Below are 25366 nucleotides of genomic sequence, written 5' to 3'. Positions count from 1 at the left end.
CCCACATCGCACGCAAGATATGGATGGTTGTGAGTTGATGTCGTACCAAGAGTATCATACTAGTGAAGCGGTTGGCTACGCACCACAGATATTGTACTGTCTACGGGGCGCCCAATTATGCAAGCTGGTCATTCAAGTTGGATGTCCAAAATATCGATCAATATAATACATGTACATACTTATGATCAAGGTGACATTAACCGAATTCCATAACGTCCCCATCAGAGGACTCAGTTCATAAGTACTCTATGGAGGATGAAATGATTTTTACACATGAAATTTCTTCTTTCTCCAACTGGTGTGGATGCTCCAGAGTCGACTATTGCCGGGAATTACCGTATGAACCTAAAATGCGTGTTAGCCTGCCCTGAACCAATCAGTTGAAATTTCGGAATCAACGCCAAACAAGTGCTGTCCTATGATCTTTTTCACTTCCGTCGATCTCATCAAAAATGGTTTTAACACCCTTCCATCCGCTCGCGGTGTAGTCTTTGTGGGATGTGGTTAGACTAATGCACAGGTTAGTGATCATCCACTACGTTTAAGCTCTCTTTCGCGATGATATTTTTCCACTTCATGGCGAGTGTCCCATGACACTATGTGTCCTTTTTGTCATAGTTACCCTGACCATCATCGGTTGCACCTCATCTGTACCTATTACTCATCATTTTGTAGAACTCTCGTTTATCGTGATAATGAAGCCGCATCAAGGCATTCGTTCCGAGCCGGGCACTAGGTAAGTTGGATTACCTATTGCGCCGCATGTTTATCTTTGCACGATGAAACATTTTATTCAAACTAGAGTATCTGAGTGCCTTCATGTATAGGCTCAATGCTTTCAATTTTCTGTCAATCCACTGATCCATTACTCTTCTGTGTCGTTTCTTCGGAGCCTATCTCACCCTCGTTCTCTCTAGGACCCGAGGCATATCTTTATCAAGCTGCATTCGATTCTAAGGTAAGCATTGCTGTTTATATCATGTTGCGGGGATGTCAAAAAGGAATTACCGCCTGATACCCTACTGGGTTATTGATGTAAATTCCTGGCTGTTTTTACTTTCTGAGTCTTCACGTCTCGCCTTTAATGATTTCGTATCTGATGCAACTTTGTTCAGGGTTAAGCGCTGATGCTCCAGCTAATCGCATGCTCTTATTGCGTGCTTCGCGATATCATGATGGTGAGCTTCATCTGATCATCATTACTTCATATATGATGTATTATCACGACGGTCTTCGTATTATCACTGCCGAAAGGGCCCGCCACAGCTCAATTCTTTCGGGCACCCCCTCCTGATATCCTTCTTATCATTGATGCCTATATCGACCAAGCGCTGATTACATTTTTGTTACTAGCTGATGCTCAGACCACCGACGTGAGCTCTCATCCTTTCTTCTATCTCTCACGAGTAGCGTGCGGATGAAAATAACATTACAATTATCAACTAGAAGCTGTTGCTTAGCTGCGGCATTGATTATACACTTCTTTCTGACTTATGTTTATCTTTTCTTTGATACATAATCTAAAATCTAGTCATTGCAGGTTCAATCCAGATCTGGTGTTGGGGGTTTATACTTGTCATGTTACGTTGTTGTCTTTTAATGCAAATTGTTTGACTAAACTTGTGCGGGGTGGAGTTTTAAAATTTTCGGATCCACTCCAAATCCACTCCACGGGCAAGTTTGTGAATGGGAAGTTGGGAACGCCTTCTTGATTATGCAGATCTCCCAGCGGATAAGGAGGTCGACTTCTTTATTCACCTTCTGATCGCTCGGTAGCCGGCGGATATATAACTGGGGTCGTCAGCTAGGTTTTTTTTAACCTTGCCTGTCACTCGTCGAGGATGTCTTCTGCAGCACCTTCAGATTCTGACATCGTTGTCAATGAGCGTACCGCTCTTCTCGACGTGGGACAGCAAGGCCAGAAGAAGGCCACCCCTTTGCCAAGGCTTCAGATTGCGATTTTGTTGTTGGCACTGCTGGTCGAGCCAATTGCTTCTCAATCTATCTATCCCTACATCAATCAGGTTGGTCTCCTTTTACAACTCAAAATCACATTTTTCAATATCAGATATAGCTTGTCAGTGAGTTGGACATCACTGGCGGCGACGAGCGAAAAGTTGGTGAGTAATAACTTTTTGATACATTGAACAAGTATTGATGCGCTCTTTCACCACATAGGGTATTATGCGGGGCTGATCGTAAGTTGCGCCTGACATAGCATCTCCGCTTTACAACTTAATCAAATCCATGATAGGAGTCTCTCTTTTTTGCCACTCAGGCACTGACCATCTTGCAATGGAGCCGTACTTCGGACCGCATTGGACGTAAACCTGTTCTCTTGTTAGGAATTTTTGGGCTCTCCCTGTCAATGCTATGTTTTGGGTTATCCAGGACACTGTTGGGGCTGATTTTTAGGTGAGGAACAACTTTTGCGATCCGTTTTGTCTTCTGAATGAGCATAGTCGCTGCATCACCGGCGCCTTGAATGGTAACATTGGAGTCATGAAGAGCATGATGGGTGAACTCACTGATTCCACCAACATGGCGCAAGGCTTCGCCCTGATGCCTGTTGCGTGGTCCTTGGGTGCTACTATTGGGTATGTACCTTTCCTCGTGTTCTGTATAGAGGGTAACGTACTTTTTGAAAGTCCTATGATCGGCGGAGCTCTAGAACACCCTCAACAACATTTTCCTAATATATTCCCTGGTGCATTTTGGTCACAGTTCCCATACTTCCTGCCTAGTGCCGTTGCTGCAGTATTCACGGTCATATGTTTCCTGGCGATTCTATTCTTCTTAAAAGAGGTACAGAGAGCCCGTGTACCGGCGAGATCTTGACTGAAGACTTTTTCAGACTCTGCCTAGGCAGCGGACGCAAGAGAAATCCGCTCTTGATGGCGAGGCCCTCGACGTTCCAGGAAATGCCGTCGAGGATTCACCTGTGTCAATCCGGTCGCTCTTCGTGCCATCCATACTGATCCCTGTCACCAACTATGGCTGCATTGCAACTCTAGAAATTGCTATGTTCGCACTTCAGCCTCTCTTTTATTCCACCCCGATCGAACTGGGGGGGCTCGGATTTGATCCTATCACTATCGGCCTGTGGATGGGAGCGTTCGGCATTGTCAACGGTGTTTTGCAGACAATGATTTTTGCACCGTTGGTAAACAAATTTGGTCCAAAGACCGTTTTTCGGTTTTGCGAAGGATGTTTTATTCCTATCTTCGTCCTATTCCCGATCACCAACATCATTGCACGCCAACATGGAGTCAACTGGCTTGTCTGGTTTTTACTCACGTGTTCGCTGCTACTGGGTGTTTTCATGGATATGGCGTTCGGTGCGCCGGCTCTTGCGTGGTCTTTCCTTTACCATAGCTAATTCGATTTGCAGGTTGTATATTGATGTTCATTACCGCAGCAGCTCCCAATAAGCGATCCTTAGGAGCTACCAATGGTCTTGCGCAAATGACGGCATCCGTCGTTCGAGCCATTGGCCCCGCCGCGTCCACGTCCATGTTTGCATACTCTGTCCAGCACAAGCTCATGGGCGGCTATGCGGTGTATACCGTTTTCGTTATCATGGCCGTCTTTGCTGTAAGGATATCCGCCAAACTTCCGGGAAATCCTGGAAAAGAGGCATGATTTACGATATCATATAACGATTCATTCACGTCACGTCATGTTTACTTTGGGTTGCCGCACCCTCCCCACAAAATTAGATAACGAAGTACGATACTTTGTTCGCATACTAGTATGTACCGAAAAGAAACGCATTCTCGCACATACATCTGTAAATAGTTTTATCCTCCTCGGGCTATCCAGAGAGCTATTTTGAGGCCATATCAAGCAGTTCGATTTCAGTATATCGCTTGAGCTCCTCATAGAGGTGCAACATAATGGGACAGTCGGTCATTGGCCCCCGGACCAACGGCGCTTGAAGTTCGCCATTTTTAGTTACAGCATCTAGCCAGTCGACCACCGTGGTCAGACGATCTCGCTGGGAAGGCCGCAATATTAGTCTTGTAATGGTTCTCCAACTTCCTCCTATCACTTCCCCAGTTGGCATATTGAAAATCCCGACGTCGGCGCCAGAAATGGTCAGCTGATCTACTCCTGGGAAGGCCTGGATGAATGCGGCAGCCGAAGTTATATTGACGGCATTGTTGAGCACAAGACGTTCAACTAGGGGGAATTTAGGTGTAGGTTGTTCACATCCCTTTTTGAGAAGTAGATCGGAGATGTCCTGGCCTTGAGTAAAGCTATCTGGGTAGACAAGCTCAAAGTGCCGTAGATCTGGTGCCATTACCATCGCGATGATGTTCCGCAGGCAGCGAGGCCGGACAGTATTAGGATGAAGAATTAACGTCTGTAAACGAGGCAACGTGATGTTGGCCTGGTCCTCGAGGCTTGTAGCCGATCTGACACAAACAAGTTCTCCGTAGAGAGAAAGGGAGACTAGATTGGGCATTCGCAAAAGCAACGCATGGAAACCTTGGAGTTCCGTCGTAGTCTTTAGGGCCCTCGCATCTCCTTCATGGAGTCGAAGAGTAAGATGGGTTACATCAATGAAGCAGTCGAAATCGTGATTGTGTAAACAAGGGGAACGCGCTGTAAGAACAATGTTTTCGACATCAATGGACCGGAGATTGGGTGCTGATTTTCCCATGAGGAGAGTTGTCGGACATATCTGCCCGGGCTGCTGGGCTTTAAAGGCAACTTGCTGAAGTGTGTCTAAAGGTCCCACGGTACGCAGAATAAAGGAAAGATTCGTGAGAAGGGCGTCGCAGGACGCGCCAATTTTTATACGACGCCAACGAGACGCAGACGGGAGGATTGCGGCTAGGGTATGTTCGAAGTGATGAGGCCTAGTGAAAGAATCTCGATAATCCCACCATCCCCAGACTTCCACATCAAGAGGAAGAGTAGCGGATCGCAAGAGGTGTAGCTGCATGTCACGCTCGTCCGTGTCAGGAGTTACACAGACCCGTGTCCACAGCCGGGGTGTATGCAGAGCTATCCTTCGCCAACGATGCGACACACGCGATATCGTGCTTTCAGCCCTTGTCCGTGAGCGCACGTCCTGGCTTGAAACTGCTTCCTCAAAAATTGCAAGCAAAGTTTCATCGGGCAGGCGAGCAGCTGGAGAAATGCGCTTTGCACATTCGCTTGCTCGAACGCGTATTGTGGATAGCGTGCTACGAACGGAAACCAAAACCTCCGAGAGCGCCTTGATTTGCGATACAAGTTCTATCTCCTTCCTTTCAAGGTGCACTGCCTCTGATTGCAGCACTTGAAAGAGTTCCCTGTCAACACTAGGTTGGTAGGTTCTCTGCGAAAATCTTGACATGGTAAAAGAGCGCGACAGGTCGTTGTCAGGCATACTGATTGAAACTAATGCTCTTTGAGTATCGAGAGCAAGTACGATGACTGAGGAAGCTCACCTCTTGTTCTTCTGAATCGTCTACCTCCTTGCTATCATTGGAACCTTTTATCCCAGCCTGCTCGGTAAGTCAGGAATTACGCGAGTGTCTTCGCGTGTTACTGAAATTCCACACGCACGAGTCGAACTCGTGGCTTTCATTATTATTCTTCGGAGGAACTCGCATTGACATGCTGGGTCTGTCCGACTGAACAATTGACACGATCATCTTGACTAGACTGGTATCCGCATCCCCTCGGCAGGTGGTTGCCAGAGACTTTCTATGAAAAACACGAGTTTTCAGCCTGTCCAGGTATTGCAGAATCTCACGAACATGATTGCCTAGAGTGTCAAAGTAACTTGACATGTAAAGGAGTCCATGAAACGAAAAGCGATGACTGAACGTGGGAGGGATGATCGTAGACACATTCACTGCTCAAATCTTGTACACTCGGGCCTGGAAGCGAGTTACAGCATTTGAATATCAAGCTGCTCGTACATTATTATATTCACTACGACTTGTGGAACAGGCTGCAAATATATGTGTACGTGATTAGCATCACTGGAAGGACAAGGCACATACATACCTTCAACTAATTATTAGACGCGTACAACAAGCGATCTACCCCGACATGGAGAGGTCAACGCCGCACAGCCGCACTTCCGTGCAGCTCGCAAGTTTCGACGATTGTGTAAGAAATTCAGGGCCGTCGATAGCACGGATGGGCCCTTCCAATGTTATTATTGGCAATCGATGGCCCTGGCTAGCCCCACTGAGAAGCCACTCGTACATCTGCAGCAACGTGTTGTGAAGTGGAGAAATGACAGTGATGTGCTGGATGTGTGAAGAGGTCCACGAGCTGCACGTGCTACTGGAAGTTGGGTTTTCGAAAAGGCAGTCAGCATCCGGACTACCGAGTGTGATGCGAGCCGCGACCGGAAACGCATTCATAAATGCCGCAACAGTGTCCGCGTGAACCGCATTATGAAGATGCACCGTTTCCACACAAGGAAATCTGGCTAATGGGAAAGGGTCAAATAGAAGATCGGATATATCTTGCCCAGGTGGAGCGTTGTCAGGATAGACCAGCTCAAAGTGACGGAGAGTTGGTGCTTTGATTACCGAGATAAAGTGGCGCAAATCACGAGGACGCTGCGTGCCCGGACGAAGGACTAGAGTGCGGAGACGAGGAATCTCTAAGGGAAGAACGTCTTCTTCATTAACTCTCTCCTGGCCAAAGTTTATGGGTTGTCCATAGATTTCGAGAGTGCTTAACATCGGGGCTGAATTTATCAATGCTCTGAATGCAGAGGGGTCGGTTGCTGCATGGGAACTTCCAACCCTCACCCCACGCGCCCGCAACCGCAACGTGGTCAGTCCCGCAACGCTGTAGTGGGCAGCGTCAAAAGTCTGCGTGACCGGGGGTGGAAGGGGCATGTCTTCAACTTCAAGCGATTCCAGGGCTGGAGCCGAGTCGCCAAGCAACAATGGACATGGTCCACATACGCCTGGTGACCTCATAGAGATGCTCTGAAGCATCTTCAAAGGGGCCACCTTTCGAAGTTCCCGAAACACATGCGTAAAGTACGGGTAAGATCTGTGCAGAACAACGATACGCCGCCAACGAGGGACAGAAGGCCATATAGCATCAAGAGCAGAACCAAGATGTGCCATGCTGCGTTTATCTGCAACGGGCCAAGCGGTTTCGCGTTCACGGAATTCAACGGTAAGAGGAATGTTCGCGGAGCGAGAGAGGTAGATCTGTAGCATGGCGACAGGAACCTCTGCTCTGATACAAAGGCTGTTCCACATCCGAGGGGAATTGACCGTAACCTGTCTCCAGCGATGCGAAGTGTATGATATAGCCATTTCCGTCCGTATGATTTGTCCTTGCTCCTGACTTCGTACTGCTTCTTCGAATATAGCCAACAAGACCTCATCTGGAAGACGAGACACGGGCGCGAGAAGATTTTGAACTGTGTGTGCTTGCGCTGTTTTCCTTGTCAAGAGTTGTTGGACTTCGACGAGCGACGTGTTCGCTTCTTCAAGGCGGGCCAACAGCTCCTTCCTTCTATTTTCTAACGCACAAACTTCTTGTTGAAGGGTCGAAAGTAATTCTTCAGGAACCATGTTGTGGGAGAGGCCATTGGCCAAGTCTCGAGTAGTACTGAGTACCATGATCCGGCGTGCGCTGCGTTACAGTTGTGAATGTGAACGATCCAATTTGAAAGTAACTTGCCAGTAACCCCAGCTGGTAAGTGTTTTATATGCAGGGAACAGACGTCTAAAAGAAACGGTAGTGAGTTGATAGTAGCTGCTGGAATCTTCGGAGTCGTACCGAACACACAAAAATTGATGCAGTCGAGGTTCAAGCGCTCACACTGCATAATTGATCGGATGCACAGACTCGGATAACCGGATGCATGGTCTAGGCCAATGATTTGCTTGCACAACATGTTGCATAGATAGCTCAATGCTACTACTGCTACTCATTTGCAACCATGTCGCTTGTGAGCTATTTGCGAGCGCTCTATAATTCAACACCATCTAATTTTGACACGAACAATTGCTAATTGTAATCCCTGGTAATGTTTCAAGAAGCTTGGAGATAGTACATCCTCGGTTTCACACTGGGTTGTGATCACAAAGGTCTTGGTTCAAGTTAGTACGATCGATTAATCATCGAGGAAAGCAGGGGTGATTAATCGTTGTAGTATAAGTTATTTTTTTCGTGTTCTGGCTCCGAGTTGGCTCCTGTAACCGGGTGAGATAAGCGTTGCTAGTAGGTGCTGCAGCTGTACCCACGAAGTATTTTCGTATCCTATGGCACCAAAAGATGCTCCCCGGAAGGCACAGGAAAAGAAAGGAATATCACAGCCGCCGAACATCACGCGCGAAGAGCCCGGGAATGCCTTGATAAACGAACTTATGGTGTCTAGGTCCGAAACATTCTGCGGGCGAGCGGTCTCAACGAAAGGAAGTTTCAGTAAGACAAGCTCATAGTGACAAAGGTTAGGGGGGGGCTTCGAGTGCTTTCAACATCGGAAGTAAGAAGTGGTCATTACATGAGCTGGGCCGGAGGATAAGGGTATCATATGTACCCCATAACAACGATGTCCATGTATCGAGACTTGCACAAGTAACTGGACTAGTGGCCCAGATTGTTTGGAGGGAGGTGGGACAGGTATGAGTCAGAGGTGTGGCCCATGATAAACAAACTGCGCCATCACTTTGAACGCCTGCCACCCAAAGTGCAAAGTGTCGAGCGTTCTGACAAGGGTAGTGGGAGTACGGCCGGGTACTACTCCACGTGATTATTCGTTGATTGAACACCGCACAAATATTGTTCTTGTGCTTTACTTACTGCACACAATTGAGCTTGTATCTTATCGATTATTATCTCTAATTACCGTGCCGCCGATCTCATCCGCTCGTCCAAGTCATAACACTTCGTTTATTCGCCCGTCCTGGTATTTGCTCCAAACACAGCTAGAATATGTTCTCAGCCTATGAGCAGTCCCGGTAAGCGTTCTATTGATTGTTCATCTGAAATCAGACTACAGAATCGAAGTGTTTGGTAAAAAAAAATAATTGATGACTCGCAAAGAATTTTATAGTGTGGTTGAAGTGAAAGGCGCAATATGGAGCGATCCAACACTGCAGCATTAATTGCACCGATTCAGCATATGTCATTTGCTTCCAAAAACGCGAGCGCAGCACTAATCGCTGCCATGTGGTGGTGACATCTGAACATTTTGATGTCCTGTTGAACTAGGCCTTACTAGGTCAGAATGTTCTAGCCTCCCATCCAAATGCACCTTCAGCGGCGAAATGTTCAAACCAGTGGATGATGGCGCACTCTGAGAAGATTTTATCATCGTGGGGCGCGGGGAAGCGTGCCGTATAGCATGGTTGGCAAGGTATCACCGCACTCAATCGGCCGCATCTACTAACTCGGGGTGTTATTTCCAAGGTTGTAGGTGATCGAGCTACTGGCGCTCAGGACAATGATGATATAATACCCGCTATCTCTTGACGACAAGGCGCTTGGCATCCGACCAGTCTCTCTTTTCAAACTGTACTGTCACCCAGCCTGATATCATGGGCTCGTTACACGACGATGACATCAAGCTGGACTCCGAAAAGCAAATTGTCCTGAATCCCAGAGAACGAGCACGCATTCTACGCAAGATCGACTGGCACCTGTTACCTTTCGTGACGGTGTTTTTCTTGTTGTCGTTCTTGTGAGTTGGCTGAATGTATGTACTGTCTAATGCTGCTTCACATTTTACGTTACCCTTAGAGACCGGGCCAATATTGGTAAGTTGGAACATTTACTGTCGATCACCAGCTGAGCTGATCACCAGGAAACGCGACGGTCGCTGGAATGACCACAAGCCTGAAATTGACCGGCTTCAGGTACAACATCGCTGCAGCTGTCTTTTTTGTGCGTCGTGTATCACGCATGTTCCATCAGTCGCTGAGTTACTCTAGATCCCGTACAGCTTTGCTGAGGTCCCTTCGTATGTATGGCATCAAGAGTAGCGAGTCCAAGCTCAATCTCTGTATAGGAACATCGTGCTCAAGCTATGCAGACCATCGCGCTGGTGTACGCTCACCTTTGCCTTATTTTTTCTCACCACCTGATATCGATCCAGTACCGTCTATCATGGTCGCGTGGGGTATTGTGATGACCCTTATGTGTCTCGTCAATTCGTACCAATCTCTCGTCGTGTGCGTGAGGTGTATCTGCATAGTGGGGACAGACACCATAACAACATGATTGACAGAGCCCGAGCGTTCCTCGGTTTGACCGAAGCAGGATTATATCCAGGAATAAATTACTACATCTGCCTTTGGTATCCACGTTCAGAGCGGTCAAAACGCATTGCCATATTCTTCTCCGCAGCATCAGTCGCAGGTATGCAGTATTGTGTGTCCGCCGGAATTTATCTTTGTTTAATCTTCTCATTCGTTATAGTCGCCTTCGGCGGACTTCTTGCGTGAGTCGCTTTGTTTCCTATCAACCTGTCATTGACCGTCGCGTGCACACAGGTATGGTATTGAGCGGATGGATGGGTAAGTAAGTTGTTTTCCTTGTTAACCGTCACTGATTCGTTAATCAGGATTGGAGGATTGCATGGTTGGCAATGGATTGTATGTTTGTATGTTTTAAAACCAAGACTTTACTAATTTATGATCTCTGCTAGTTCTGCTTGGAAGGCATTGGTCAGTCGTATCAGATCTGAGGCGATTCGGATGCTCATCTTAGACTTCAATCAGCTACTGTTCTCGTTGCGATTTTCTCTTTTTTCTACATGCATGATGTAAGTTCGCAGTTATGTTGACCTTTCACAGCCTTTCGCATGCTGATTTAGATTACCTAGTATCCTGAAACGGCCAAGTTTTTGACCGATCCAGAGAGATCATACATCGTAGATATTCTCAGACAGGATTCGAATCATCTTTCGTCTCGCTTCGATACTCAATTTGTCTGGCAAGCCATGAAAGATTACAAGACCTACGTCCAAATGCTCGTTTATTTGGGGTACTCAATCCTCCTGTCATCTCGCGTGCATATTCCAAGTTAATCATCAGGTTGCTCGTCCCTGGTTATGCCATTGCCCTCTTTTCGCCAACCATCATCAACGAACTTGGCTACTCTGCTGCAAATGCCCAGCTGCTCACAGTCCCACCATTTGTTGCCGGTGCTATTGCAACAATCATAGTCGGCATTTATTCTGACAAGCATAATCTTCGTGGACCGTTCATCATTGGCGGTGCGCTTGTGTCTCTTGTGGGATACATCTTACTATATTGCAGCGTACAAGCGGGTCCGTCGTACGTCGGAGCTTGTCTAGCTGCTGCGGGAAATTATCCGACCGTCCCAGTCATTCTTGCTTGGGCAGGCTCGAATGCAGGAGGCGACTTAAAACGTGGAGTTGTACTAGCAATGGTCATCGGTGTTAGTAACCTTGGAGGGTACGTCGTGTTATCATGGATTTACAATATCATCCCGCTCATGGTGGTCTTAGTGTTTGCTCCTCCTTTATTTATATTGATCCGCCACGTTTCCACATCGGGCATGGCACCAACATGGGATTCCTTTCTCTTTCGTATGTCTCGGTAGTCTTCCGAACCGCAACGTGATAACATGATTTTATGACAGAATCATAATGAGCCTCTTCGCTATGTGGAACTTTAATCGGCTGAACAAAAAGAAAGAAGCGCAGTGTCTGGCGGAAAACATTACCGACGACAGAGCATACGAATTCCAGGACATGGGCGATGCCAGTCCGCTTTTCAGGTAAGCTCCATAACTTATCCGTAACACTACCTTGACTGATGAATATGCAAGGTACACCATATGAGACATACAGTTAATTCAAGCTGTCTTTTTCAAGTGTTTTTTGATCGCACTTCGGGAACAACGCGATCATTTGTGATAGTACCGGCATGTTGCAATATAACAGATATTTGTCGATGTCAGTTGATTCTTCGCAAAACAGGCTCATCAATCTGAAGGTGATAATTGTTGGATGGTGAAGTTGATATGCAGGAATTCGGAACAGGCGTCTAGATTGATAGCACTACTGTTGAAAGACTCCTCGAAGTTACATTGAACACGTACATAGTATTGCCAGACACGATGCCAGTCAAGCCTCAAGCGCTCACACTACTGATAGGGTTGCCGCAGATTTTGTTGGAATGACAGTTGAGCTGAGACAATCGGACGCATGGTCACTGGAGACAAAATGGTGCATAGATAGCTCTACGACAAGGCTGCCACTATTGCCACTGGTTAATCGAAGGAACCGTGTCGCCTATAAGCCGCTGATGAGCTATAGGTTCAACACCATTCAAGTTTGAGATAACAAGTGATCGTAATCGCTAGTAATGTTTCAAGAAGGTCGGAGACACATTAGTAGACCTCTCGGTTTCAACCTGGGGGGTTGGGATCGCAGAGGTCTTGGTTCAAGTTGACCTGATTGGATGATTATCGGGGAATGCGCAAGGAAAGCGGGGGTGATCGATCGTTACATTGATATGGATATGAATTCCTCTTTCGTGTTCTGGCGCCGCCTAGAACCAAGCAGTACATATAGCTTCTGCAGCCAATTCAGATGATGGTGAGATGAGCGTCTGGTGCTGGAGCTGCGCCCACAAAGTATTTTCGTGTCCCATGCCATCAGGTGTTGTCCAGGAGGCATAGGAAAAGAAAACACTATGACTGCCGAGCACCGCGCACGAAGCGCCTGTAAATGCCTTGATAATCAAGGTGATGGTGTCCGTCTCCGAAGCATTCTGCAGGTGAATGATCTCAACGAGGTAATGGCGGTGAAACACGTGCTTAAATTAGCTTGTCTGCTGTCCGGTGGTCATGTGAACAGGATTATGGAAAGACGAACTCGCAGTGACGAAGGGAAGGGGCTTCGAGTGCTTTCGACATCGGAGGCAAGAAGTGAATGATGCATGGGCTGGACCGGAAGATGAGCCGGATGATTAGGGTTTTGGAATCCAGATGAGGGATCGACCCTTCGTTGAGTTGGATCAGGGAAAACTCCGGATTTTGCCAAGCACTCATTCTCGAGCTCCAACCGCATATGAACACACTCACCATCGTCACAATCGCCAGTATCAAAGGCACAGCGGGCTCTGGTGCGCACTGCCTGGGATTGGTTTCGATGCCTCGTCAGACGAATAGAATTTACGTTGTGAGTTCCATATGCATCACAGCCGTATTCGGTCGGTGTGCGGAGCTGACTCGGACGGAGCATATTGCCCGAAGTCACTGTGAATCTTGAGGGCGAGCCTGGCGGTGACTCGGACCAGCTTGAGTGTGGCTTATCAGGATTGAAGTTGATAGTGCCGGTAGTAAAAACAGACCCGGAAGTGTAGAAGGTCAGAGGTTCACTTCGAACGCCTGCTCAAAGACTATTCAAATCATGTCGACTGGAAGAGGACACGTGATCAATATATCTCAGAAGTACGCTGTTATGTGTCAACGTTCACTGTAACATGTGTATCAGTGAAAACTAGGCCTCACTAGGTTAGACCGCTCTACAGCGCTTTGGCATTCCCTTTCAAATGTACTTTTAGAGGCTGTGGAATGTCGTGGTGCTCTCTAACAACGCCAACATCACTCGCTCGCATATCAATAAAACAACCTCAAACACAAATTTCTCGGCTATTCGTACTATGTCTACATCTTACATCAACTTTCAACACAGCACTATGCAAGGCACCGTTCCCTTTGTTGCAGCGGTATCTTGATCAATCGAAGCCTCCATCAAGACTTTTACATAAGTAGGTATGCCGTATACTTGCCTAAGATATCACCGCCCTTGATCGGTCGCATCCATATGTAACATTTATCCTACGCGCCCGGGGTATTGGTTTAAAGGTTGGCGAGCCTGACCTATCTTCATACTTGTCGGCACGCTCAGGACATTTCCGATATTATTGTGATAATCGCCTCCAATCAGTCTCCTTTCAAACCATACTATCACCTAGGACACCATGGGCTCGTTACGCAACGATAGCGTCGAGTCCAATTCCGAAAAGCAAATTGTCTTGAATCCAAGAGAACAAGCGCGCATTCTGCGCAAGATCGATTGGCACTTGTTACCTTTCGTGACGGTATTTTACCTCTTGTCATTCTTGTGAGCATGCTTGTACTGTTTGATATCGCTCCACATTACACACTGCCTCCAGAGACCGGTCCAATGTTGGTAGGTAATCTACTGCATACTTCCTGTTGATCGCCAGCTGAGACCATCACTAGGAAATGCGAAGGTTGCTGGAATGGCCACAGATCTGAACTTGACCGGCTTCAGATACAACATCGCCGCAGCTGTCTTTTTTGTGCGTCGTGTATCACGCATGTTCCATCAGTTACTGAGTTACTTTAGATCCCGTACAGCTTTGCTGAGGTCCCCTCGTATGTATTACATCAAGAGTAGGGTTTCTGTGCTCAGTGTCTGTATAGGAACATCGCACTCAAGCTATTCAGGCCATCGCGCTGGAGTACGCTTACATCTGCTTGTTTTTCTTCTCGCCACCTAATATTTATCCAGTACCGTCTATCATGGTCGTGTGGGGTATTGTGATGACCCTTATGTGCCTCGTCAAATCATACCAATCTCTCGTTGTGTACGTGGAGTGTATTTGCATAGTGGAGACAAACACATAACAACGTAACGACAGAGCTCGAGCGTTCCTCGGTTTGGCAGAAGCAGGATTGTTCCCTGGAGTAAATTACTATATCTGCCTTTGGTATCCACGTTCGGAGCGGTCAAACGTATTGCTATATTCTTCTCCGCAGCATCAGTCTCAGGTATGCAGTATTTTGATTTGCGTTGGAATCTATCTTTGCTTAAACTTCTGTTTGATCGTAGGCGCCTTCGGTGGGCTCCTTGCGTAAGTCGCTTCATTTTCCCATCAACACGCATTGATCTACATGTTTCATGTATACAGGTATGGTATCGAGCGGATGGAAGGGTAAGCAAGTTGTTTTCCTTATCAGCTGTCACCTGATTCACCAATCAGGGTCGGAGGACTGCATGGTTGGCAATGGATTGTATGCTTGCATGTTTTCAATTCGAAAATTTACTGATTTATACCCTTTGCTAGTTCTGCTTGGAGGGCATTAGTCAGTCGTGCCAGATCTAAAGCGATTCAGGTGCTCACTTTAGACTTCAATCAGCCACTGTTCTCGTTGCGCTTTTCTCCTTTTTTTATATGCATAATGTGAGTTCGCGGTTATGCTGGGCATTTCACCTGTTGATTTCGACTACTTAGTATCCTGAAACGGCCAAATTTTTGACCGAGCCAGAGAGATTATGCATCATAGATATTCTCAAACAGGATTCGAATAATCTTTCCTCTCGCTTCGACACTCAATTCATCTGGCAAGCCATAAAAGATTACAAGACCTATGTCCAAATTATCATTTATTTAGGGTACATGGTTCTCCTGTCATCTCGCGTACAAGATTTGAGTTCATCCTCAGGTTACTCGTCCCTGGTTATGCCATTGCCCTCTTTTCGCCAACCATTATCAACGAGCTTGGCTACTCTGCTGCGAATGCCCAGCTACTCTCAGTCCCACCATTTGTTGCTGGCTGTATTGTGACAATCAGTATTTGGCATTTATTCTGACAAGTACAACCTTCGTGGGCCGTTCATCATTGGCGGTGCGCTTGTGTCTCTTATTGGATACATCTTGCTATATTGCAGCGTACGAGCGGGCCCGTCGTACGTCGGAGCTTGTCTAGCTGCTGCGGGAGATTATCCGACCGTCGCAGTTGCTCTGGCTTGGGCAGGTTCGAATGCAGGAGGCGATTTAAAACGTGGAGTTGTACTAGCAATGGTCATTGGCCTTGGTAATCTCGGAGGGTGCGTTCTGTTATCATAAATATGCAATGTCCATCCGCTCATGCTAGTCTCAGTATTTGCTCCTCCTTCATTTATATCGATCCGCCACGTTTCCACATCGGGCATGGCACCATCATGGGATTCCTTTCTCTTTCGTATGTGTTGGTAGTCTTCCGAACTGTGACATACTGATACAATTCGTAACAGGATCATAATGAGCCTCTTCGCTATGTGGGACTATAATCGGCTGAACAAGCAGAAAGAAGCGCAGTGTCTGGCAGAAAACATTACTGACGATAGAGGATACTGAATTCCAGAATATGGGCGATACCAGTCCGCTTTACAGGTGAGCTCCGCTATTCATCTGCAATGCAACCTTGAGTAATGAATATCTAAGGTACACTATATGAGACATACAGCTAATTGGAGCTATCCTTTTTGAGCGCTCCTTGATTGCACACGTCAGCTTCGGGAATAACCAATACCTATGTCTCAATTGTGATAGTATCAAACTTGTCGGTGTGAGTTGATTGATCGCAAACCAGGCCCATCAATTTAGGATGCACCCGACAACGCGGATTTCATTTCAACCAAATAACTAACAGACCAAACGTGTACGCAAGGTGAGCACCCGAGCTGCTGCTATATCTAAAATCCGATACCGTATCTATTGAAAAGTGTCAAAAGGAGACCGAGAAACACGAGAACCTGCAGATAAGTCGCAGGTGTGAACTGACAGGACAATGCCGGTGAGCTGTAAGTGAATTGAATATTGTACTTAGGTACCCGTCTGGTCTATCTCAGACACGCCGGCGATAAGCAACCTATAATTAGGTGAACGAAGAATGTACGAGCGGGAGCTTCCCTCGCAGGTTCACTCCTGCAATCGATAGTGGTCAATCAAAGTTTATGGAAGACGTTTAGGGGATGTTTTGATAAAGCAAACCGTGGCAGGCGGGTACACTAAATTTAGTTCGCTAGATTTTTTCGGTCATTAATTGCTTTCACAACTCACTCAGTATCGGGGTCTTGAGGTGTCGAAGAAACAAGCAGGATATATCGAAGTTCGAATGGGGACCGCAACGACCGGATACAGGCAGCGTGGCTATTTGGAAACGACAATTGATCATCATACGGCGTTGACGGCGACGGGTTAACGAATCAAAATATAGCTAAAACCGGGTCGTGGCAGTAGGCTTTGGAGTACTGTGCATGTAACCGTTTCTCTTGTGTGTATAGAGGCATTCTACGATGCATGGCATCCACCTATGTGGCTAATAATAACAAGAACCGCACCCCTTAACCAGGCGGCAAAACGTTGTTGTATATCTATTATTTGATTCGCGAGATTTCTTTGACCATTCCTTGACTGCTCACCCAGCGCTGCAGCACCGGCCGGGACCCGGGGGTCGATCAAATAAAGCAAGCTTTCGAAGCAGGTGTGTTGGGTGAGGATACAGACGGCGGGCTTGTCAATTAATACCTATCAACCAGCGAGCGGTAATATAGACAACTTGGGACATGACAGCTGCAGGCTTTGCAACATATCACTACGTAGCGGCTTCCCATTGCATATATAGCCCTTCTATGATGCAAGGCATTCATCTATGTGATATAGTAGATGTGACATGCAAAGCCGCTCACCTCCGACAACGTTGCTCCCTGATGTAAAAAATGTGAACCCGACCCGGATTGAACGGATGACCTTGAGGATATAAGCCAAAGCTCTGGAATCTCACGCGCTACCACTGTGCCACGGGTCCATCCGTAGCCGCCCTACTTCACAGGCACTAAATGTCATCCACTTGGAAAAAATGCGTAATCCGTAAGTACATGCAGTTCAAGTCCAAAACGCGAATCATGTCCATCTACTTCCTCGCGAACAACGTAAATCGCCGCTTCGACCCTCGCGCACTGTCTCCGTCTGGGTTTGTCATTGACGATGTTGATGATGCTGGGCTGTACTGTAAGTCCTTGCGCTTCCGCATGAGAAACAGGAGCGAGTGTGGCCGTGAGGACGGCGCAGGGGGCCGCGTCCCCGTCGGCGTGCTCAAGCCTGAGGGCGTTGATGATCCAGAAGAAAGAGGATGCAGTGTTGGTACGTGGGACCGGGGTGTGGAAGGCGCATTGAGTGATGTATGGGACCATAATGGATCCGGTTGGAACGGAGGGAGAGCGAATGAGGTATAAGGCCCTGTGTCCGATTCTTCCGATGGACGGGGTACTCCTGCTGCGGGCTCCTCTTCCCTCGGCTTTGAGGAAAGATTTCTCTCTGGAAGAGTAATATCGTGGTGAATGAGATCGAACCCCTCTAATAGGTTCACAGCGTACTCAGGCACGCAGACCGAGTCCTCGTCTAATTCTGCAAGGATCTCCATATGCGAGCGTGGTGAAGAACTCGCATAAATTGTCGCCACGCCTCCTGAAGGCGCTTGTGGCGGCGTCTCTGATACATGTGATACCCCATTTGAAGATGTCGATGCAATGGATAACGGAGGAGTCGATGGCCGTGTGGAAGTCATCACGTCATCGGTGAGTTCATTAAATGAGACCAAGCGAGATGAAGGGGTCGATGACCGCGACAAAGATGAACTTTTTTCGGCATTGGAAGGACCCATATTTCTAACTAGTGAGGAAGGTCTAGATGGCCCACTTGCGACCCGTGATTTGCTGGAGTATCTGGGAAGAACAGATGACTCATCACCAATTGATTTTGGACGGGCATTCTGTGTTGTGAACCTCCGAGTGACACTGGTCGACGGACGGAGTCGAAGGGGCGAGATGTCGCTCATGGTTATCCGGCGTGAGAAGGTGCAGTCGACAAAAAAAGGCCTGCACTTATGGTGGATGTGAAATGATGTCCTCGTGGGGGATCGTTCGAAAAATCTAACAAGATTAGCCCGGCGCCTTGCCTCGTTGTCGAGGGGTGTAACTGGAAGATTCTCGTCAAACCTTCCTTGCTCCGGCACGCCCCCTTTCAACTTGAGTGAAGCCAAATGCTGACTCAATTGGCGAACCTCACGGCCTGCTTCAAACTGCCGTCGTTCTTCCATCCAGCGATCCGATTGTAGGGCAGCGTAGCACTCGGGATCGACCTCTCTATCCGCGAGACAAACCCTTAACTTGGCAGCACGGTCTCTGGATTCATTCGCACGTGTACTCAGTACAGCTGTGGCTTTTTCCAAAGCAAGAATTTGAAGTTCTCGAGGGGACCGTTCGCTTGTGCAACTCTTAAGTGCATGCTCCAAGGCCTGTTCCGCTATGGAGTAGCGCCGTTGGCGACGTAAAGAGTCCGTAGGGGATCCACATATAGAAGTAGTCCTATTGGAGCGGTTAGGCTTTATGATGAAACTGGGCCTGCCACATGCGCGGCTAGAATTAGGTGCGCTAAGCGTTGCAGCAATGTATTGTTCAGATGCGGTTGTGCAGAACGTGAAGAACACGTACTAGTATACGTTAGCCGGTATATCTGGAGAAATGGCGTCCTTTGGTGCAACTGTGGTGTTGGTACGCTCCTGGCAGTGAGAGTGAGGTGAATCAAAGGGCTTCTGTCTAGTTGATTATTACATACATGTTTCGTGTCCAATATTGTATTGGTGTTTATTCGCAGCACTGGTGGATGTAAAAGATGGGTCTTGGGCGGTTCCGACGCATCAAGGTGTTCGTCATTCTGATCGAAGATCCTCGGTTCAATCATGATGGGGATGATATAAGTCGTAACAAGCTGATGCTGGGAAGTTGCAAGCTACTGCACAGGAAATACAGTAAATAAAGTTGGCTGAGAGAGCAGTATATGAGAATTAAGGGTAGGCTGTGCAAGGAGTTACCGTGGCACAACTGTGTGCATTGGAGGTGCAAGCACTTGAAATGCCGGTAAGACGGAGTCTGACGGACTTGGAAGCTTACGGAAATCCAGTGAAAACACCTGGGAAGCACTCTCTCGTTACTTTTATCTGAAACGTAGCAGCTCTTACGGATAACAGGAACAATGGTCTTCTGAGCTCCATTGATGATGATCGCGATCAATGTTTTAGTTCTATTCGTGCGCGTGATAACGTGTCGCTCTCCCCAGATCACATGAATAAAAAACAACAACCACGTGTCAATACGTAGCTGCTGTGCTCTTTGACAGGTCTCTCTATCTAAGTTCAACAAGCTGGACGCAAGTGAGACAAGCCGGGTGATGGGTATGCAGGATGGGTACATATATCGTGACATGATTTGTTCTTACAGCTGTTCGTACACACATCACGATCTGCCGAGTACTAGATCTCGCAAGCCCTTGCCGAGCTTCCTCACCCTGCCCTTTATCCCTTTCCCGCGGTGACCTGTCTCCTTGAACAAGTAGTCCCCTGGCTCATCAGGACCATCTTCCTTTCGCCATCTCGCCAAGTTCATCCGCATCTCCGTCTCGCCGCTTAATGAGAACCCAGAGTACAGGTTCACAGGTACCACTTGTCCAGGGAGAACCATCGACATGGGCCGTGAATCTCGGCCGAACTGCATTGATACACGCTCCCCACAGTCAAGAGATCTCGTGGCGCGTGGTGCATAATCGTAATCAGATGGAATGGGGGAGGGCGTGCGTGCGAGGGAGCTAGGATGCCCAGCGGTACTGGGTCGAGACATGTTTTTCCGAATGACAGTATAGTACGGCCGGCTAGGGTGGCCGATTCGGACAGGAGGTTCTGCGCTGACAGGAGTCGAAGGCGCAGGAGAGGATGTTGGTGCCACATGCACTGTATGTGGCGCAGGTGATTCAGTACGATCATCAATGGCGGGGGAAGACTGTTGTGATCTTGACCGACATGAGAGTGATGACATGCGCTTGAGTGATGGTATGCCTTTCTTCCTCCGTAGTTTCGGGCAACATTGTGAGGATTCTGAAAGTGATACGACGGATACTAAGGAAAGAGCGCGAGCATGAGAGACACCATCAGGGCGTACGTCGCCGCCAGCGGCGTGAGGTGCATCGATCAAAACGGAACTAGTGTTCGAGCGTGAAGTCGTTTCTTGTATCATGAGTGATTTGCGTGACAGGTCGTGAAGGGTGTCGTGTGCGTGCGCGGACGATGATGTTGCAAGAAAAAGAGCGGGTAGTTTTCGACGGTGTCGTATCGACTGTTTCTTCACGGTTTCGTGTTTGTATGGTCCATCCAGAAGCTCCTGCTTCGCGCTGGTGGGAGCCGTCGAAGGGCACAATGACTGCGCGAAAAGAATAAACAAAAGGGTCAGCAATACGACCCTGATTCTATGAGGTATCAAACGGCATGCAATATTTACCAAAATCGGTGTTGCTGTGGTGACGTCGTGTAGTATGCCGCCGCCATCTCCTTGGGAATCGACTTCGTCATTGGAAATATCACCCACAGCTATCCGTGCAACATCGGGCTTGCGTGAACAAGGGAGCTCGCTGTCACACGAGTCCAACACTGCCGTAATTCCAGGCACCTGAAGGCTTTCCATGCAGAACATGAGGTCACCTTGAGGAGTCACAGGACCAGCGCTCGATATTGTGGAATCAGCCGAGATCCTCTTTGGTATGCACTTGACTCTCGTTCGCTCACTTGTGCCTCTCAATTGAGAAGTAGTCTTAGATGGTGCGGTTATTCTTCGCGGTCTCGGCAACTTCTCCTCGAACTCTTTCTTTGCCGCTGCAGGAACTCCATGTACACCAGAGACACATAGGGATGAGCGTATTGGAAAAGCCACATCGTGCACAGACAAAGAGAGGCCGATTCGGACAGAGGTGCAATGAAGGTAGCGAATCGGATGCATGCAAGTGCTGGTGAGCACAGATTCACGATGAGTGATCATGATCCTCATCGATATATGAATGCAACTCACGGGCTTATTTTGTTTCCATTCCCTACGAAGATAACGTCGCGGAGTTGCTGATGGGTCCATGCAAAGGGGATGGAGGGCCATGTAAAGTTTGAGATATCGTCGCTAGTGCGATCTCGAATGTGCGCGGGAGCAAGCGGGGTATCTGAAACTCTAGAGCTCTACTTAAAAAACTAACTCCACGAGGCCGACGTCTGAACAAGCTGAACAATTAGTCTGAATCACAAGCACGAGTGTGGCACGGAGAGGTTGCATTTATCAAGGCCCATCAGTGAAGCGAGTACAGGCATATCGATCACGCGACTGAAACTGTGGCCGCTGATCGTTCGAAGGCATGTGTTTGGAGCATGCTTGACGGCCTTTCCGAGCGACATCGTGGCCTCCACCAAGCCTCGGAAAGCTCAACGCGCAAAAGGCATGCCAGGTCACACATGTCTGACGTAATGCAAACACTGAACAGCCACAAAGCTGGGTCGCCCGACTCGCCCCCCCTACTATGCAGTCATTTGGCGGTTGTGGTAAAGCGATTACATGGTGTTGAAATTGCTAAATTTATCTGCATGTGGCCCAATCGGTTGGTCCTCTTAGGTGGTTCGAGAAAGCAGAGAAAGCAACACCCTTAAAATTGGAAGTGCTTACCCGAACGCAATTCAGGCTCGTGGCAAAGCTTAATCCCACAAATGGTTTAAGAGATGCACGCACCTGGTACGAACATCCGAGGACGGGACAACCTATACAGGTGAGAATAAATATGTAATTTGATGGGTGCGAGTCAAAATTGTAATGCTGGACCGACGAGTCCACGAGTGGGAAAATGCGCGTGTCATGGTATATAATTCGCTAATGCTATCAAGATGAAGTGAGAATCGACAAGCAAGAAGACACAATTCGAACCCACAGCTTGAGAACTGCCTTGTATCATACGAAGACAGTGATAGCCCCTCTCTTCTCGTCCATGACCCACTGCCCGTCGATGAGCTGGCTCACATGAACGCGCCCACATCCGCCAACGGGACAAGTCCATTCATATTCAGCTTCTATATTGGGGACCTTGGCTCGGCCCTTCCCATTGGCCTTCGCTTTCACGGGCGGGCGAGGAGCAGCTCTAGCTCGGGAGCGAGATGGGCCAGGGCCAGCGGGTAAAGGTCCAGAGGGGTGAGGTGGAAGGGGGGGACGGGGACGAAGCCGCGAGCGAATAGAGGAGAAATCAGGTTCACAGAAGATGTTAAACATGTTGCCATCCGTCTCCTTGCCTTTACCTTTCACAGAGCGGGTGAGGTATGCGCCAGGTAACTCGAGTTCATCTTCCTCCTTTGCCTTGCCTTTGCCTTTCACATCAGCAGTGTCCAGCGAGTGCGGGGTAACAAGAGGTGTCGGCTTCATTAATTCCTCCACGCATTTTCCGTCCAAAAGATGACCACATCTTAAACCCCACAATCTTCTCTTTGCTCTGTCCTCAGAAACGTCCGCAGCTCCTAGCATCAATGGGTCATGACACCGAGGACAGGTGAGCATAGTCTCGCCAGAACGACTACTGCTTGAGCTGGAGGAACCGGGGCTATCGATGTCAATAACACGCGCAGATGTCATAGACGATAACTCGAAGTCATGCGTAAAGCCAGATGGGGGCTTCACCGGATGGGTATACTCCGGTTTATAATCAGGTTCTGAAGGCCGCCCTGGGGCATGGGCGTTGAAAAGGCGGAGATCACCTCGCATCAGCCGGTCACCAGGCTCATCATGAAAATCTGCAGCTTGATAGTGACGGAAGCCATCATCATCATAGAGTTCGTCTTCTTCATGACCAAAGAAGTCTAGAGGGTTCCACTGCATGAATACATCCGCTGGGATGCCGAAGACTCGGCGTCGGCGGTCGTGATTATGTGATCGTGCGGGGGGTTGCTCAAAAGCTGCTCTCGCGCGTTGAAGCAGTGCGCCGCCAAAACCCATTACAGGAGTGTGATGAGATGGCGCGGCGGCAGGACCAGGTGCCGGAGGACGCTCGATGGGCGCAGGGGTGAGTCTGATGTTCGTTTCGAATGGAAAAGGCTCGGCGTTGGGGATCACCAACCCAGGGGCGGTGGGAAATGGGGGCGGTCTTCTTCGCATGGGTATAAACCTACGCGGTATCTGCGGAACCGGCGGTATCGCGGCAATTTGTGGTGGAGGCGATGGTGAAAAAATGCGTGCTCCTAACAATCGTTCAGGAAGACATGTTGAAATGGATGCGTAGGACTCACTGTGAGATCTGGGAGCAGGCATGGCCCTGACAAACTGTACATCCTCATCATCGCTGTCATTTATTATTATAACCTCTGGCTCGACTGTCACAGAACGACCACTCTCTGATACCCTTCTTCTCTGAGTAGGTGGTCTCGATCCGATTCGAGCTACCTCCTCTACATCGAAGAGGTCAACGTCGATGATTTCAGGAAATTCACGGCCCCGTTGCTCCGGAATGGCAGGTATTGGATGTTCAACCTCTGCTAGGGACATCTGGAACGGCAATGTTAAGGACCTGATGGACTTTGTCGTCGTTCTAGGTTAAGCATCGGTGCCACTAGTAGCTCACAAAGCATATATGGGTGTTACATAAGCATAATGGGTGCACGGGCCACTGCCAAACAATTGCCAAATTGTGGTAGTGTATAAATTCTTCTGGTGGCTGATCTTTTTCTTCTCTTCATCTGCCTCATGTTCTGTAAGTACTGTGTCTATTGTTTTTTATCCAACGGATGACTTTATTCTCTTCCCCGTCCTACACGACCATGCCGAGGAATAGAGCTGTTCGTTCGCAACGAACACGCGTTCTCCGGAGCGCACAGTGTACTTGCCAGTGCCATTTTGTCTGATTCTTTTCACTTTAATCTACCCGTTCTAAACGTTCTGTTCTGATCAATTCTCCAGCCTTTTTTAGGTCGTCGTTCAACGCGTCGCAGTTGTTTCAAGGTGAGAATCAATTTACTTTCAAATTTTGTATCGTTGCGCCTATCCATGCACGATGAAAATTTTCCGTTATTCGCAGTTTCCACTTTAGCGCCCTCCGCCAGGAGTACTCCCCCAATACCGAACGTTTATATTCCCCCTCGCTGTGTGAACCCAAAAGCACAGTCGAGCGTGGGCCGTCCTTGTAGTGTGCTGAACGGGAGGTGGGGGTCGGCGCAATGAGGGTATGCAGTCCTTCCAGGATGTCTGATCTTTCACACGGCGCAGCGTGCATTGTTTCCATCTTGATCATCCAATACTGATGATCTTTCCAGGTTTCAGTCATCCTGTTTGTATGTCATTGGTGGTTGCCTTGTCTTTGTAGAATTATATCAGTCATTGGCTATCAATTTTGTTTGCCATTTTTTCGTGTGTGAACCATATAAACGCTTTTCATGGAGGTTTCCCGTCGATTCTGATAAATTGCGTATATGGATACTACCGCATGCAAAGTATCATAATCTCACCTGTATTGGTTCAATACTGATGCAAAAGAAGAGAGCCTGCGTAGGAAACTAGTGGTGGCCAGCTGCGCGTGTGCTTGAATATTCTGGTTTGGTATCATGGCTCACCTGATTATTAGCTGAGAAAATACCCATTTCACGGTTGTCACAACTATGCTTGCCGTGAGCTAACTGAGCCTGAGTGACCAGGAATCCACAGCTCGAACGTGTACCAGGCAGCGGGCTGGGTCGTCAATCAGCACTTCGTGCCAGTTGGCTACGGTATTGATAGGTACCT

General features: G+C 48.2%; 8 protein-coding genes and 1 non-coding gene across 9 annotated transcripts; 3 read left to right on the top strand and 6 right to left on the bottom strand.

The window, feature by feature from the left end:
* Positions 1-1841: 1841 nt before the first annotated feature.
* BJ212DRAFT_1265588 (MFS general substrate transporter) lies at positions 1842-3642 on the top strand (the record flags this gene model as incomplete). Its single annotated transcript, XM_041330499.1, has 8 exons — positions 1842-2024; positions 2075-2120; positions 2179-2198; positions 2255-2415; positions 2463-2597; positions 2649-2805; positions 2855-3338; positions 3392-3642. 8 exons carry the CDS (start codon positions 1842-1844, stop codon positions 3640-3642), a joined length of 1437 nt encoding a protein of 478 aa, XP_041196086.1.
* Positions 3603-5681, bottom strand: BJ212DRAFT_973855 (uncharacterized protein). Its single transcript, XM_041344485.1, has 2 exons — positions 5442-5681; positions 3603-5391 (listed from the first exon to the last, which is right to left on the bottom strand). The coding sequence occupies exon 2, from the start codon at positions 5378-5380 to the stop codon at positions 3827-3829; it is 1554 nt and encodes a 517-aa protein (XP_041196085.1). The 5' UTR covers positions 5381-5391; positions 5442-5681; the 3' UTR covers positions 3603-3826.
* BJ212DRAFT_973854 (uncharacterized protein) lies at positions 5682-7812 on the bottom strand. Its single transcript, XM_041344484.1, has 5 exons — positions 7759-7812; positions 7660-7704; positions 6007-7611; positions 5754-5950; positions 5682-5700 (listed from the first exon to the last, which is right to left on the bottom strand). Exon 3 carries the CDS (start codon positions 7596-7598, stop codon positions 6042-6044), a length of 1557 nt encoding a protein of 518 aa, XP_041196084.1. The 5' UTR covers positions 7599-7611; positions 7660-7704; positions 7759-7812; the 3' UTR covers positions 5682-5700; positions 5754-5950; positions 6007-6041.
* A 1709-nt stretch (positions 7813-9521) lies between these two features.
* On the top strand, positions 9522-11731 carry BJ212DRAFT_1265671 (MFS general substrate transporter; the record flags this gene model as incomplete). The annotated part of the gene is made up of 16 exons (XM_041330507.1): positions 9522-9664; positions 9724-9740; positions 9788-9867; positions 9915-9943; positions 9992-10029; positions 10079-10154; positions 10211-10341; positions 10402-10423; positions 10476-10499; positions 10547-10577; positions 10631-10649; positions 10704-10747; positions 10808-10968; positions 11019-11402; positions 11456-11536; positions 11590-11731. 16 exons carry the CDS (start codon positions 9522-9524, stop codon positions 11729-11731), a joined length of 1422 nt encoding a protein of 473 aa, XP_041196083.1.
* A 2209-nt stretch (positions 11732-13940) lies between these two features.
* BJ212DRAFT_1445473 (MFS general substrate transporter) lies at positions 13941-16106 on the top strand (the record flags this gene model as incomplete). The annotated part of the gene is made up of 15 exons (XM_041338122.1): positions 13941-14083; positions 14195-14285; positions 14333-14361; positions 14410-14447; positions 14498-14573; positions 14628-14840; positions 14898-14921; positions 14970-15000; positions 15054-15072; positions 15127-15170; positions 15222-15382; positions 15433-15550; positions 15585-15817; positions 15871-15951; positions 16004-16106. The coding sequence occupies 15 exons, from the start codon at positions 13941-13943 to the stop codon at positions 16104-16106; spliced, it is 1404 nt and encodes a 467-aa protein (XP_041196082.1).
* Positions 16107-17473: 1367 nt separating this feature from the next.
* Positions 17474-17559, bottom strand: BJ212DRAFT_t39. Its single transcript has one exon. It is a non-coding gene; the product is annotated as a tRNA-Trp (tRNA).
* A 105-nt stretch (positions 17560-17664) lies between these two features.
* BJ212DRAFT_1567301 (uncharacterized protein) lies at positions 17665-19493 on the bottom strand (the record flags this gene model as incomplete). Its single annotated transcript, XM_041341989.1, has 2 exons — positions 17665-19117; positions 19252-19493. The coding sequence occupies 2 exons, from the start codon at positions 19491-19493 to the stop codon at positions 17665-17667; spliced, it is 1695 nt and encodes a 564-aa protein (XP_041196081.1).
* A 404-nt stretch (positions 19494-19897) lies between these two features.
* Positions 19898-22126, bottom strand: BJ212DRAFT_1336907 (uncharacterized protein). Its single transcript, XM_041334955.1, has 4 exons — positions 21644-22126; positions 21461-21581; positions 21080-21438; positions 19898-21001 (listed from the first exon to the last, which is right to left on the bottom strand). The coding sequence occupies exons 1-4, from the start codon at positions 21722-21724 to the stop codon at positions 20045-20047; spliced, it is 1518 nt and encodes a 505-aa protein (XP_041196080.1). The 5' UTR covers positions 21725-22126; the 3' UTR covers positions 19898-20044.
* On the bottom strand, positions 22127-24329 carry BJ212DRAFT_1336903 (uncharacterized protein). The gene is made up of 2 exons (XM_041334954.1): positions 23881-24329; positions 22127-23832 (listed from the first exon to the last, which is right to left on the bottom strand). Exons 1-2 carry the CDS (start codon positions 24134-24136, stop codon positions 22559-22561), a joined length of 1530 nt encoding a protein of 509 aa, XP_041196079.1. The 5' UTR covers positions 24137-24329; the 3' UTR covers positions 22127-22558.
* Between the last annotated feature and the right edge of the window lie 1037 nt (positions 24330-25366).

The sequence above is a fragment of the Suillus subaureus genome (genome assembly GCF_016647635.1).
Source record: "Suillus subaureus strain MN1 chromosome Unknown BJ212scaffold_7, whole genome shotgun sequence".
Classification (NCBI taxonomy): domain Eukaryota; kingdom Fungi; phylum Basidiomycota; class Agaricomycetes; order Boletales; family Suillaceae; genus Suillus; species Suillus subaureus.
Note: the sequence above shows the minus strand (reverse complement) of the source record. Positions and strands in the feature narration are given on the sequence as shown.